We start from the raw sequence: 16,056 nt of genomic DNA on the forward strand, positions 1-16,056 counted from the left end.
TAAAAAGGGGATAGTTAGGGTGGTAGTTATGATCACTTCAGATTCAGAGTAGTTCAGCTGCAGGAAATCTCATACATCCAGTTTTTCATTTCTACAATGCAGTACGTACTATGAAAGACATCAGTGGCTCCAGGCTTTATCGAGACATACAAATGGGTGGCATCTACTTAGCAATGGAAATCAATGTCATGTCTACACATGATATGCCCCAGAGGTTGCATGTATATAGAGAACAGGAGAGGACCCAGAATAGACCCTTGGGGGACTCCTCAGAAAAAAAGGAGTACATAAGGAGGAGGAGGAATCTCCAATCATAACAGAGGAAGACCTGTTTGACAGCTATGAGATGATCCAATACAGAGCATCATGATGTCAAGAAAAAGCCTCAGACAGCTGATCAAAACATTGTGGTCTACTGCTGAGCTGAGGTCAAGGAGAATTAAAATGGAGTGCAGACCTGTGTCGGCTTCGAGCAGTAAATCACTGGTAACCTTGACCAGAGCGGAAAACAGAAACTGAGACTGTGGGTGGCTGATTCACTACACATTCAGTAGGCCACTCTCTAGTGAACAGTAAATGGAGATTTTAGTCACTTAGAGAATTCTAACACCTAAGCTGACTAGTCTTACTCAGTCATTTGATTGCGGGATTCTTAGCATACAATAAAGCAGTGTAAAAAGGCCATAGACACAGCTTCTGTGATTTTAGTAAAATGTATAAATTTCACACTAAAACACAATGTTGGACAGTCAATTTAGTGCAAAATATTGTTGGTAGAAGATTATCTTGAGGGAATTCTAGCCTGTATTTTATGGGTACAGTGGAGAATCAGGCACGACATGTGAGGGCCGAGAGAGATGGGGACACACAAGGTTTCCGTCTGTATTTTACTGGAGGATGTTATGTGCATATATTTGTGGATCTGAGACCACTGGGCCTCCATTATGCAGAAGATGGATACATTCTAAGGGCTTATTCTTTTCTTCATGTAGGCCTTCAGTCTACACAGTCTAGACAGCCTCAACAGAGGTGGTCTAAATTGAGTTCCTAAGTGGATAAATTTCAAAATGTTCATAGTTTAGTCTGGATGGGGAAAACTGAGCTTTTAGAAAAACCTGATTGGGAAGTGTTTAGCAGTAAAATCAAAGGGAGAACTGCAGCAACTTAGTATTGCTTGTAATTATATGAAGGTTAATGGTTTCCACTTAAAGGACTGTTTTTAACCTTGGTTCTACAAAGCCACCACTCATAAAGCTGCCATGCAGGGTGTTCCACCGCAATAGAGGACTAGATACCCTGACTTTTACTCTCCAGTATGGGTCAAGCTTCAGTAACACTAAATCTTGCACTTCCCATAAAGCAATTTGATCGCATCCTTTTATAAGACGCTCCTTGCCTGAAATGTTCACCTATTCAAACTCCACAGCCCCAGTTCGTAACACAGGCTTTCTGGTGTACACTTAAGGTCTATAAACCCTGAAGAATCAGCTGCTACCATTAGCTGATAATTAATTAGTCAGCTAGCAGATATACAGCTAAACGGCAACTATTATGTTAATTGAATGGTTTTGGTTGTTTTTTTAACTTTTCAGACTTGCTATATACTAAATGAGAAACCAAGTGATTGAGAAAACACTTGACAAAGCTCCTCCAGAACCACAGCAAACCGTATAAACAGGCCATTAACCAAACTGAGATTTGTGTGTCGTTCTACTTTAAGAAAACAAGTGTCTGTTGCCTCTAATTTTCTCTGGGATCAGACATTTTAAATGTCAGTATACCCAATGACACATACAGTGCATAGCTGTGTTTGTTTTTCCAAATTACTTATAAAGTAGTGAATTTAATGACGACTTAGCACTGCAATCAGAGCCACAATTAAATCTCTATTTTCTGCTCATTTAGCTGTCTGACAACAGAAAGTGAACAATATGTAAATGAGAACAACTACAGTGAAATGTGAGTTTAGCTGTATTAAAACCTGGAGAGCAAAAGACGACAGAGCAGAGGTTTAAAGCAGAACTAAAGGCAGAGCAGCCGGGCTGTTTGTCCACCCGTCTGCCGTCTGTGATGTTTAATCATTTTCCTTTTGTTTTGCTCCTTTGGTGTGGACGGAGATCTTTAGGAAGATGGCCTCTGAAATCATTTCATTTTGAAGAGAAGAGAAGAGAAGAGAAGAGAAGAGAAGAGAAGAGAAGAGAAGAGAAGAGAAGAGAAGAGAAGAGAAGAGAAGAGAAGAGAAGAGAAGAGAAGGGCTGAGTGATTCATTTTCTTTGTAAATCTCATAATAGTATTATTCCACCTTTCATTCTGTTATAGCAGTGAAGCTCCTTGGCTTGAAAGAGAAACAAATTGAATTTACAGGCACAAAGACATGAAGGCTGACAGAGGAGCTGGAAAGGATATTGAAATATGGACTTCAACAATGCAGCTTCTGTTAAACATACCAGACGCCACAAAATGACTTGTTCTGAAGCGGCAGTGACATAAAATGCACATCTGTCTGTTAAAAATGAGTCCGTTCTTTGGCATCAGACGACTCCGTATCACGGTTTGAGATAAAGCAATTTGCCAGGCTGCTGTTTCAACCACGGGGGGTGCGTCTGCTACACTCTCCTGCTCTGAATTGTAATTTATTTTGAGCGTGCTCGCCACTAGCGCAGTGCCTGAACCGAGGGCAGTCCTCAATGAGTCATGCTTAATAAGGAGAGCTGCGCTCAAACTTCAACAGCCAGATCAGAAAATCAGCCCGAATTACACCAATGTGATTTACATTAAGTAGGTAATTCCTACACGAGCAGACAGCCAGCTCTGACAAACACAGACATACGCTTGCAAATAGGTGCACACAACTGCTGGTGTGTGATCGTCTAATCTGTGTGGACTGTAATCTGATTAGACTAAATAAGATCTGGGGGAATCGAGCCCGGGTTAGTGCTTGTTTGCAAGGGTGTGTCTAAGATGCTTTCAATAAATCTGCACCAAACTTGTCTGTCAAGCCAAATGGCATGTTTGTACGGTGTGATTTGTGTGTGCGTTGCCTCCGTGCACGCCGTCTGGTGAATAAAGCGCTCATAACTCCAGGACACTGAGGGGGGTGGGGTCTATAGGGTCAGCAGATTGAAATCCAGCAGCTGTCGGGTTTGAAAGAACCAGGGCGTGAGTGTGTAACCTCACACACAATGAAACACACACACACACGCGCACACACACACATACTTACAGCCTGAGCCGGAGCCTGAGTAAAGGTCCTCATCGTCATAAAACTCGTCTCTCGTCGAGCCTTCGTCGTCCATAGACGGCGACCACGTCTGTGCCTGTAGGAGACGCACAGAGAGGGACATACAGATGACAGAGATTAGAGTTATTCATCATGAATGACTGAGCTATTTGTCATTTCATTTGAAAGAGAAACCACTTTGGCAGATTACATGCACACAGAGACACGCACACAACTGTCTGAGAGGATCCTGCATTATGCCGGACAGGGTAACATCTGTCAGTCTGTGACTCTATGGAGGAGCATATTTAATGAGTTGATCTAAAGCTGGGATTTTGTTAGAGGAACATCAAAGCCTTTAAAGAGAGAAGGGGGTTTCATTTAGTCTCTGCCTATGTGTCAACTGCAAGCGATGACTGCAGACTGTAAAGCAGCAAAGCAAAGGAAAGCAATTAGCTTCTGAACTGAGGCTCATTGAATTCAACATTTATTTTCATTTTGGATTAATAGGATCATATTTTTTTAATATGAATTAATCGATCAGTCTATAAATGTTAGAAAATATCCATTTTACATTGACAAAAAAAAATGTCCTCAAATTCCTTGTTTGCATCTAACTGCATTTAATTTTAAATGATTTTAAACGGAGGCAAAAGACTGGAGCAAGAGAATGGTAGACATGTTTCTTTGCTAAACGGTAATCAATCAGTTAATCAGCCAACTAATTCAACAAGGCAGGAGTCTTACAGCATATCTGTGATGCTGCACAGAGCCTTTAGTTAGCAGGTATTTGATCAAAAAAAGTCCCTTTCTGGTCATTGATTAAACCCCTAAAAACTCGTCTCTGTGTTCAAATAAATAAATAATCCCTGTGACGATTTAAATTGACTTGGATGTAACTCTAGAATGTGCAGATCTCGAGCACACTGGCTCACCTACTGTAAAAACTACGCAACACAAAGGCAGGTAGTATTGTCGGAGAAATTCATTCAGATATGTTTGAAACAAAAACCGATTCTGAAGAAGAAAGACACAAAAAGTCCCGTTCTGCAAGTAGACAGGATTGGCAACTTAATGTTAATTTATGTTTGTGCGTCTGTGTCCGCACCCTCTGCGCACATCAATGTGCAGCCCAAAATTTGTGGCCGCATGGACTGTACTAACTGCAACCATGCCGGCTGCCCATGTTCCAGGAAAACAAACGGAGCTCAGAGCGAATGCTTGTTTGGAGAAGAGATTGTGTGAGCAGATACTCCTACCCCCACATCTTTATAGGTCAGCATTAAAAGAGTTGTAATGGAAGTAGAGCTTTGATGTGTACATGCTTTCAGCGGTGCCCAAACTCAGTGGGAAGTTAGAAATTCTCCAGAAATCCTGTGCTGTGACCGTCCACTGTGCCCTGCAAACTACAGGAATAATCAAGTTGACACGGTGCTACAGCCCAGAATGTAAGGAGCTGCTATATCCTGTAAAAGTGCAAAGTCTCAGGCAGCCTTTCAGAAACATGTTCTGTGTTTGATATGAGGTCCAATGGCCCTTTCTGCGGCAGACCGATGTGTACCTATTTCAGTATGAATAGAACCATGTGTGCATCCGCCGTCTGCATTCAAAGCCTGAATTGGTCAGTGCACGGAGATGTGGAAACCGTAAATTGGTCTTTAGGTTTGCTATGTGCTAAACCCCAGAAGTCTACATCTGTTTTTGTGTCTGTGACCACCAGAGTTTTTACAGTTTCTCCTGACAGGGTCATGCATATCTACACAAAATGACATGGCAAACCATTCAGACGTTATTGAGCTATTTCAGTCTGAACCAAAGTGGTGGGCGACTGAAATCTCCTCCATGGATCCACATAGCATGGTAAAAATGGCTGCCACAGTTTCACGGAGCACAAGGTGACATCTTCAGATCGCTTGTTCTGTCCGACCAGCAGCACAAAACCCAAAGATGTGTTCAGTCTACAGAGATGTAAAAGAGAAAAAAAGCTCAGAATCCTCACATTTGAGAACCCATAATGAGCAAATGTTCTGTTTGATAAAGGCCTTGAGTGAATAACTGATGATGAGAATTGTCTGCAAATCACTTATCACTATTTTAAACTCCCCGTGTGGCTTTGAGCTGCAGAATATCACCATCTCTTCTGTCTAACTGCTACATTACAGCTTTCCAGCAGCGCCCTGAAGGCTCTCTGTCTGTAATACGTCTGTAACTGTCTCTCATGGATCGTTTCACAGCATCCACCCTCCTCATCACTCCACTTTAATCCACCTATTTCACGTAGGCCTTGGAGTAGAAAAAGCGCAAGCTTGCCGACCTCTGTCAGGGTCAGGCAGGAGAGATTAGTCATGGATCGTTCAGGGGTTGAACCTGTGAAGTGAATGACCTGAGCCTTCGGTCACTGTGAGGCTGATCCCTCCTCCCTCTTCATTCATCTCCCTCTCTTTCTCTTGACCTCAATCCCACATCACTGCGATGTTTAAACACACACTTTAGCACTCAGAGGCTTTTCCCATCATACAGGGTCAACTAATACAGCTATCAAATGCATGCACTTAGGAGATACCACACATACTGCAGAGCAAAGATAAATTTCAAACTACAGTAGACGTTACAATTTAGTTGAAGATAGGTTTCAAAGAGTGCTGCTCCTGCACTGTAATTCATTATGGCGAGAGCTGCAGAGATACGCAGTCATTTTACAAACACAAAAAAAAACTGCATGGTGCTTATTGATTTATATCAATACGCTAAAATGATTGATCTTCCGCTATTTTGTCAATGATGGAATGCATTTAAGCACATTTATTCGTGATTAGGCTGATTAATCAGGCAGATTAAATGCCGTTTTGAGAAAGTTGGCACCAGCCGATTACCAGGGGGACAGCGATCAGGTCCGGATCGGCTGCAGGGCTCTGACTCTAACTGAATACCACAATGTCAGATGTCAGTAGAAGAGGCTGCTATCTGCTGATAAGTGCTGTTGTTGTTGTTGTTGCTTTTATTTAACCAAAGTTATTAATTTGATTATCTTTAGATATTTAGTCAACTGATGCATTTTTACAACAAATGGATGCCCTGCAGACAAAGCGCAGAACCACTTAAGCAAACAGAGAAGGCGCAGATGTTTATTTAAGTTTGGCAATTTAGTGTCTCGCTTGGCATCATTAATATAGCGCTGTATTTTATCAGATGCAAAAAGAAACAAGCGACAGGAACACAATGCTGACATTCTATATGGTCTCTCAGCATCGCCACTGGCGTCGGTAACTGTGAAACCCGTATTGGCTGAACACTAACATTTACCCAAATACTGTATGGTTTTGAAGTACTTCAGCTTACCTACATTTCATGTTACCTTTTCCTTTGATGGGAATAGTTTCTGGTTTACTTTGCATATAAAGATGTTGCATACAGAAAGTATTTATGAATATTTATTTATAAAACATTGACTTCAGTAGTTAAAGCTAGAGTAGGCAATGTTTTTTGATTGTTTAATGGGACAAAGCTTCTGTAGAAATTTTCATCGTATTGTATTTCAAGCCTCTTGGCTCCATATCCAGGCTTTAAAAATCTAACCTGTGGCAAGGAGGATCACAATCAGGTATTTGCAGAGACAGCGGGGAGAGCAATGGCAACAACTGCGCACACTGTAAAGCAACTGATAAAATTCAGTTGGACTTGACAAGAAGGGAGCCTAAAAGAGAGTTTGACATTAAATCAATACCGATGAAGCTTATTCACAGAAGCTTCATCCACTAACTACTACATCCTGAGATTTCTGTTATTTTTCCTGGACAGGTAATCTGTTAAATTCATCTACCCGTAATATCAGCAATCTTTTATGCAAGTAGAATTATCATGTAACTGGGTGATGAGTGGCTTTGCTGAATGTTGGTAATAGTTACGAACTATAGCCAAACTTTCATGACTACAGCTGATTCAGTTTCATATATATGTGAAATGATCCATGAGAGACAAATCAAACTTATGTTGCGTATGAAGCATGTGCATATACCCGAGATCATCTGGACAGAAATGGGAGAAGTGAAGGAGCAGGGCTGTATTTTAGGTGTTCTTCTCCTCAGCTTTAAAATGATTCCTTTCCACCAACATATATTGTAGTATGTATGTACAAGAGGGAGCTCTTCTGTGTAAAGAGTGCTTTGATTTTTTGCCACATGGGAGCAACCGTACAAGCAGTCGACACAACGCTGACATTTTATCCCCTTATGAAGTCGACACACTCAACTTGCCAGCAAACATTTGCTTATTTACACGTCAAGCAACATCAGCATTAGGACTTTCTGGCCAACACAGACTCTCCTTGTGGCGTTGTTTTTGATCTCTATCGACTCGTAATGCCGTTATCTGGCATTTCAACAGCTACATGCTGCACTATGTTCCGCAGTAAATCACTAACGAACTTGTGCGTCTTTGATGTTGGGGCGGTTATCATCTGAGCAGGTGAAAAACGCATTTTAAAATGAAGCTAATGAGAGCGCTGAGAGAATGAAATCCGCAGGCTGACGAGGCAAAACAGTGAGCTGAAAGTTGCTAAAATGCTTTTTTGAGCAGTCAGTTGTCAAATTAAAACAAATATTAAAGAAGCTTTAATTACATTTTGCTGCATATTATACTTTTATTGTGACTTTTGAATGAAGGACTTTTACTTATAATGGAGTAAACTGTGTGAAAGTGCTACTTTTCCTTACATAAAGCATCTGAATACTTTTCCCACTACTGCATTTTGTCTATTTGGAGCACCGATCTAGCTCAGCGCATGATAAGCAGCACAGGGTTTCATTGCCAAAACAAAAAAATAAAGGGTCATGGTTTTGCTCCAGGTATTGGAAAACAGTCAGTTCGCTGTTGAAAATCTGACCAAAGCAAACTTATCTCCTCAGCAATCTTAAGCCCATCCCGAGGCCCTGCAGAGCTGCTTTTGCTAGCCTGTGTGATGCTAATTGTGCATACACACACACACACATTCACACAAACACACTCACTCACACACACAAGCTCCTCCCCGGCTCCAGACAGCAGAAACCTGATGCCTTTAAAAGCCAATAAAAGCATAATGGAATCTAGAAACCCGAGCATCTCAGTCCATCACATCACAGCATGAGGTGGAGCTGAAACGCTATATGTACCTCCTGAAAATGAAATTGACTTGAAGTTGTTTGGAGCCCGATTGCACCGAGGATACTGGGCCTCACGAAGCACAAGCCTTATGACTGCGTGTGTGTGTGTGTGTGTGTGTGCGTGCGTGCGTGCGTGCGTGTGTGTGCGTGTGCTCTTCACGCTCCGAGAGAGAAAAGTGTACGCGAAGGCCTGCTGATGTCAAAACCCCGAAAGTGCCGAAAAATACTGAAAAGACGTGTCAGTGCGAGCATGGTGAGGGTCTGTGTGTGTTCCAGCATGTGTGTGTGTATGTGTGTGTGTGTGTGCTCGCTGTATTCCAAGGAACAGTTTTACAATGAAGGCCGTTGCTAGGGGCAACCTTTGCCTTCCACAGAAATTCCCGTCTCCCAGTGAGAAGCTACCAGACACACACATAAAGTCCATCAGCGCCGAACACACACACACACACACATGTAAGAGCTCGAGCTACAGAAGCAAAAGGTGTTACGTAACGTCAAATAAACAACCCCAAAAAACAACATCAAAACAGTCTGCTCCTCCAGCTCCCCTCCTCTCTATCTGTTCCTCCCTTCGCCTCCCCTCTGGTTCCACAAACTCTGTGCCAGTGTCTCCCTGTCCTCGCCCCATTTTCCTTTCATCTTAAACTCCCATTTCTTATCTCTAGGCTAGGGCCCCCCCAACCCCACCCCTTAAATTCAGCGTGACTCCCAAAAAACACACACATGCATGCTTAAATAAACACACCCCACCCCCAAGGCGGCACCAGAGCCCACCCCAGGGGTCCCATTTACAAGTCTCCCAACACACACTCGCAACAACAACCTGCAGGACTCACTTGTATCTGCACATCGAAGTTGGTCTGTGTGTGTGTGTTTAAATGTGCATCATCTATGTTTGTCCCAACAGTAGTATATAATCACCCGCTGTGCCTCGACATGTTTAATTTATGAGTCAATATTATACGTGTGAATCCACGGTATGGTGGGCAGTTGTGCGTCACTGTATGTAATTACAGCGTGTGTGTGTGTGTGTGTGTGTGTCTGAATGGGTATAATCACAGGTTTTGTTTGCGGTGTACATGCAGACACAAATGCCCCTCAGACCCATCGGTGTGGGTGCGAGCGTGTGGTTTTTTTTTTTTGTTGTTTTTTTTACGTGATTTTTTTTTTTTTACTTTTTCTTTTTCTGAGGAGTTGAATAGAGCCAGCTCTGCATTTTGCCTCTGTTTCGGGAGCTATAAACAGCTGTACTTTCAGTCTGCGCCACATAGCTAACTAACCACAACGAGACGCAACGAGCTCTCCTCCACCGCACGCATAACCCGGGGCCAAAATCATCTGTATGTTGCCCTCAATTTCCTTCCACCGCTGCATTTTGTTCCCATTCGTTATAAAAGGAAACTGTAAGATGACAGCCACATTCAGAGGGATCCGCCGATGTGAATGCAATCCTGGTTTTTGGCAATGTCTGAAGCACTGCCATTGTAAGACGTGCGGTGCCAGTTGGAGTCATTTTAAAACGATCTGGGAGCTTGGAATATATAATTATGTATACTTCGGTAAAAAAGAGAGCGAGAAGGGGAAAAACATAAAATTGAGGGAGAGAAAGAGCAGGAAAGAGAATTAGGTTTTGGTGAGGAGGTAATGTGATGTTTTCACAAAGCAAACACAGGCATGTCCTCTGATAGGTGTTGCGACATTTGCGGTGACTCAGGTAGAAACTTGATCTGAAGCTGGCATCAGGCTTTCCACTATAAATTTGATCCTATAGCTTCTCCACGCGTGTGTGTGTGTGTGTGTGTCAGCTCCTTTTACAGCGACAGAGCCTGGATTTTAAACCTGAGCTGACAACGCTGCGGTTTCACAGATATTAATATTCCATATGTTCCACTTTTTTAATTTGGATTTGGAATTGGGAGGGGGGGAAAAAATGAGATTATAAGTGATATAAAAGGAGCAACTTGATAATGAGAGGAAGCAGGTATGGAGGTTCTGTGACTAACACCAGAGACGGGTCGAGGTGTGTGTGTGTGTGTCTTTGTGTGTTTTGTCTGTTGGAACAATGAGTGTTCTCCGCTCGGCTAATGTCAAGATGCAGGAAGTCAGATAACAATAGGAGACAGAGCTCCAGTGGCTTTATAGGTGCACTGATTCATACGGACACACAAACAGTCAACATGAAGATTAAGTGTGACCCAAAGATGATTTTTTTAAGGGTTGTTTTTCTGGCTGGTCCAGTTCAGCTCGGTTTGGAGATCCCCCTTTAGGCTAACTGTGCAGATAGAGAGCTTCATTGTGATTGACTTCAAATGCATTCCTCAGTAACCCGAGAGGCTGCTGCTGCTGCTGCTGCTGCTGCTGCTGCACAATGACTGGCACACACACACACACACACACACACAAGCATTTTAAGCTTCTGATACAATACACGCAATGCTGCTCCTCTGCTTTGGAGAAATAATCGTTAATTGTGCTTTTTAATATGCGAGATTTTTATCGGAGCGAATGTTCTCGACTGCTGCAGCTTCTCGGAGCTCTCAAACTGTGAAGAATAATTTGAATACTCCCTCTGCTTTCTGGCACCATCTGTGAGTCCCACAGACTATCTGTCCCTCCATCTACTGCAGCCACAGCGTGGAGGGAAAACAGGGGGACAGGAATACAATGAAAGACACTGATGTCATGTCCACTTTTCGCACCACGCTGTTAATTCGGGATCAACCTGAATTTCGAATCTTAAGCATGATGTAGAGATTTCACAGAATCGCCCGCCTCCTCAAACGGATGTCTGTTTCAGTCTGAAACTGCACAGTTGTACCAATGCAAAGAGTTGCCTCCGGATGTTTTACACATTTCCAAACAGCTCTACTCTGTGATCCCACCAGGACCTGACTAATACATCCCAGTTGTAGCGGAAAAATGCTGCTTTGCATGATTTTGTGTTGCTTTCAGTTTTGTAAGAAAGCGTTCAGTCTGATTTAAAACGTCCTGTAACTACACCCTGTCTACATATTAATATTAATTCATGTCACATTACTACTTATTTAGCAAAAGATGCTTAAACTTCTGTTGTCCTGTGAGTCTGACGCTTGTTAGCAGCGATGTCTCCACATGCTAGTGATGAAGATAACTGTGATCTTTACAAAAAAGAAAAACCGATATCACATTAATGACACAGACATGAGATTACTGTAAGTGATCCAGCACAGTAGCTATGTGGTTGATACTCCATGACTTCAACATCATATAATATGCAGATGTGAGTGTAGTTTGTTTGCCAACAGAGAGATAAAAACATCTAAAGTCACCTTAAAAACTCTTCTCTGTGTATCAAAGCTGCATATTTAGAAGTTGTTTTCCATGACAATAATCCCTTCTTGTGCTAAAATGGCTGAAGTGTAACTCTCCCCAGTCACTGTAACTCGAGCACACCAGCTCACCTACGAGTCTGCTCAAAACTACTCTATGTTACGCAAAAGAAATTTGTAATATTGGAGCAATTCAGCCAGACATTTTTAAAGAGGAAACAGATTCTAAAGAAGTACGACGATACAGAAAGCTCCACCCTGCAAGTGGACAGGATCGGTTGTTTGTTACATATGAAACCACAGAAGTCTGAATCTTGCTTCTTCTAGGATATAAAAACATCATATGAACAGGTTAACAAGAAAAAAATAAAGCCTTTTACAGGAGGGAGGTGTTTAAAGATGAATGGACTTCAAGCTTTTTTTCCTCAAATTTTCCCCCAAAAATCTATTATGTGAAATTCTTTTAGTCACAGTTATTGTGTGGTGAAAATCTGATGTTGACAGTACTGGAGACCAGTAAAGGTCAAATTATGCGTAACTCAACAAGGAAAGAACCTAACTTGTAAAGAAAAAAAACTGAATGAAAGGATACAAATTGCCTCCAGGTTCTGTTTGTTCAGTGTTCCTGACCCATTACGTACGTCGCAGCCCCTCCTGTTTACACAGACAAGACAGTCTTGATTCATGGCGCCTTGTGGTTCTTCAGGTAATCATATGCTCGGTGAAACATCCAATCATTTACGCTGATGACATATCTCTAACAAACAAACATTTGGCTCCGTGTCCTCACAACCTCCAGCAATTTCAGCCTCCCGAGCCGCCTCTTCATATTTCTGCATTTAATCATACGTGAACTATTTGTCCCGTAGCGTTCGATAATAACGTGTATTTCAGGTCCAGACAGTCTGCGTCGAGCACATTTGTCTACGCGAGCAGGGCCACGTCGCACAACTAAATGGGCATTATTCTTGCAATGAATGTTTTAAACCTCCGTGTGGGTGTCCTGACTTAACTCAAGTGCAGGATGTCAAACTTGTCAACCGGGCGCTTGCACACAACGCGACAGGTCTGGCTTTAAAAAATAAAATAATCATCTTGCAGAAATTTGAGACCCAGATCAACCCTAAAACGAAGCAAAGAGATTGTTATGGGCCGCGTTTCAAACCTCCCTGCAGTTTAATTCGCCGTAGGTGGAGAGCCCACGCTTCGTAAAGCAGCTGCTGATTCACGGCCGTCTCCGAGTCTCCTGCTCTCCACAGCGGTCTGACCCGCGCCGATAAGAGTCGGAGAGCTCGATTCATGCCGTTTGCTGACAGAGGAAGACCGTATCTCTACCTGGAATGGGGTCAAACTGCTTGGCTCGTGCCCTCCAACCACTCGCACACTTACAGGAAAATCTGCGGCCTGTTTACTGTTTGTATTGTTCCACGCCCATCGTTGCTTTTCCGGAGTGGATCCCCGACCCTGTCAGCGTTGACCTCTAATCTCGCCCCTCCATCTCCTGCTTTTCTGCCTCGCCTCACTCTCCACCCTGCTCTTCCTCCTCCTCCTCCTCCTGCTCCTCCACCAGCTGGGCAGGCAGCCAACGTGGACGCTAACACACTTAGAGTCAGACGAGAAGATGTTAGAGAGATAGAGGGCAGGCAGCGTGCGAGTGCGTATGAGTAGGTTACCAGGTGATGGCCTGGTTAAGACACCTGCCACCTTCAGCAGAGATTAGCACAGAAAGCCTCTGCACAGTCACGCTGCTCGCACGCTCGCCGACACCTTATAACACACACGCAGGCGGTCGGGTGTCGAGACAGTATCTTGTAGCGGTGACGTCAGGTGTACTCCTGTGAACCTGAAAACAGCTAACACCTGCACGATACAGCCGAGGGGGTCAACGAAATCGTGTCTCAGTCTACCCAGGTGATTTAAAACCCTGAAAATATGCTCCTTTATTCATGGTCACACAACAGGCCCCTGGGCACAGACACACAAAAGTGACCCCTTTCTCACCTCCCTCGCAGTTGTTTTCTGTTTTTCAGTGGTGTCCTGCAGGTTAATTTTAAACACGGAAGAAACCCCTTCTGCACCGGAGAAACTAAATTAATCATGCTTGAGGTGAAGAAAGGCTGTCTTAGTCTTTTCTTGCAGCAGAGCCACACCAGACGGGTTTTCATCTGAAAATGAAACGTGTAAGAACCTAATTTCCAGAAAATCTGCAAACAGGAATTCAAATTTATGTGTATTTTTTTTTTATCCTCCTCTCCACGGTGCTGCACTGAACTGTCCAAAAAATAAATAAAAGAATAAAAATCCCATAAAATAACTGAAAATGTGGCAGAAAGAATATGTCTAAAAAATGGTGGCTGTTCAGTGACTGTGTAAAAAACAACAACAACAAAAAACTTCACCAATGTGAGACAAAGTAAAGATAATAATTAAAACAAATGATATTTTTAATCATGTTAAATACTATAAAACTGTAGAATCTTATGGCCGCACACTGTGAAAAATAGTATTTGTACAAATTAAAATACTACTGATGAGTTTTGACAGTTGACATGTAATATATTACTTTTTTCTGTTATTTTACCAGCTACTATATGTAATTGGTCAAAGCAGGAAATATCTGCAAAATAAAAGTAAATTGTAAAAAAAATAAAAAAGTTAAAAATCATTTTACTAAACTTTTTAAATACATTTAATAATATGTCTCAAAATCCTTAAAATATATTTTTTTATTTCCAATAACTTCAAATATCTCAAATGTGCTCATTTAAATACAGCAAGAAAGTGTAAAATTACAGTTAAATTATTATTATTTTTCACAAGTTATTATCTGTAATTTGACAAAACAGAGAATATATGTATAATGACTAACATTTTTTTTTACAGTTTGTACTATTAGCAGTGACTGATGGCACCAATTCTGCAACAACACTGCATTCATCTCATATCAGCGTCACTGTTTTGCCAGTTTCCACTTTAAACAGCCTTTATGTCAACACACAAGTCCTAATCATGACTGTAAAGTTAAATTTTCCCCATATTTCTGACTCGGTGCTAAAAAGTACAGAAGGTCAGCAGAAGCAGGGAAACGTGGACGTCTCACATGAGTCCAAGTCGCTGCTGAAGGTAATGAACTGCGGATATTTAACTGCTACAAGTCCATATCAATCCTTTCATACTAAGTAAGCATCGGCTGCCAAAGTTTGCGTCCTTCTAGTATTTTTGTTTGTATTTATTGATTGAGGCAGTTGGAGTTCCCAGTAATGAGCGAGAAGCAGAAGCACAACAAGAACATTGGCAAGCTGCTGTCTTGATGTGAATTCTCACAAGTTGTAAACACGAAGATCCCTGTCATTACCTTCCTCCCACATGACATGAACACGGCATTGAAATATTGCAGAGGAGGGCAGCATAAATTATGAAATGAGCTTCATTCAAAACCTCAAACCATGAAGAAAACACGATGGGAATCATGTTGTTTCACGTTTTAACTACAGTCTCCCCGACAGTCCGTGCAAACCTGATGTTTTCATCTGTTATGTTCTTGTCCTGTGATGGAGATTCCCCAAACCAAATGCTTCAGAAAGCTTCACATACAATGAAATGCTCATCTAACATCTATACTGTAACTAACAGTGCTCTTTCCAGGAGTCTCAGTTCACCGCTGTAACACTTAAATGCGTTTTCTGTCAATTTTGCTCCATTTCCGAGCAAGGTCAGGACTGTGATATGTACCGAGGCTCCGGAGGTTGTTTAGTCTTCAAGGATGCCGTTTTGGCGATCAGCTAAGTGCAATGAATAACTCGTGTCATACTAACCTTGAGTGTGAAAAGCCTCTTTGTTTTCCTCCTTTGTTTACTCATTGCACTCAGCTCATTCTGACCTGTTTTGTCAGAGTCTGACTTCGAGTTTTATTCAACAGAAATTGGAAAAACAATTTATTTAGTGAAAGTTTGACAAATGATTAATGTGAGTCACGGTATCGTTGCGCTTTGTTGCGTTTTGTAACAGACACGACTTCTCCGGCTCGAAAACCTTTGCAGTACTTTTTGTTTCATAACTTCCATTCATGTTTTTTTTCGTAAAATGCACGCAAAACCCAGAAGATCAAAAGTGCTCCTCGACAGAAACCATACGAAATGTCATAGCGTGCAACAGGAAGCCTTGTCCACAAGGATATTTTGCAAAAAAAAAACATTTTCCTCTAAGTTTGGCCATCTCTTCCACACGCAAATGCTATCTTAGTTCACAGAGATTTTTTTCAAATGCCTTCTAAAGTGCAGACCTTTAAACACGTATGTGGTGGATATACACCGTTTTTTTTATGTTTGGCACAAGCAGTTCCAAGTTTACAACCTGATTCTAAGCCAGAAACGATGAGTCTTTTCTG

At 42.1% G+C, this 16,056-nt stretch overlaps 1 protein-coding gene across 1 annotated transcript in view; it reads right to left on the minus strand.

The window, feature by feature from the left end:
* Positions 1 to 16,056, minus strand: part of sdc3 (syndecan 3) — a 48,688-nt gene that overhangs the window by 8,495 nt on the left and 24,137 nt on the right. Inside the window, exon 2 of the mRNA XM_008290483.1 lies at positions 3,224 to 3,317. Coding sequence (XP_008288705.1) covers positions 3,224 to 3,317 — 94 coding nt within the window. The remainder of the gene's footprint in view (positions 1 to 3,223; positions 3,318 to 16,056) is intronic.

Source organism: Stegastes partitus, unplaced genomic scaffold (assembly GCF_000690725.1).
Source record: "Stegastes partitus isolate 25-593 unplaced genomic scaffold, Stegastes_partitus-1.0.2 Scaffold676, whole genome shotgun sequence".
Taxonomy (NCBI): Eukaryota; Metazoa; Chordata; class Actinopteri; family Pomacentridae; genus Stegastes; species Stegastes partitus.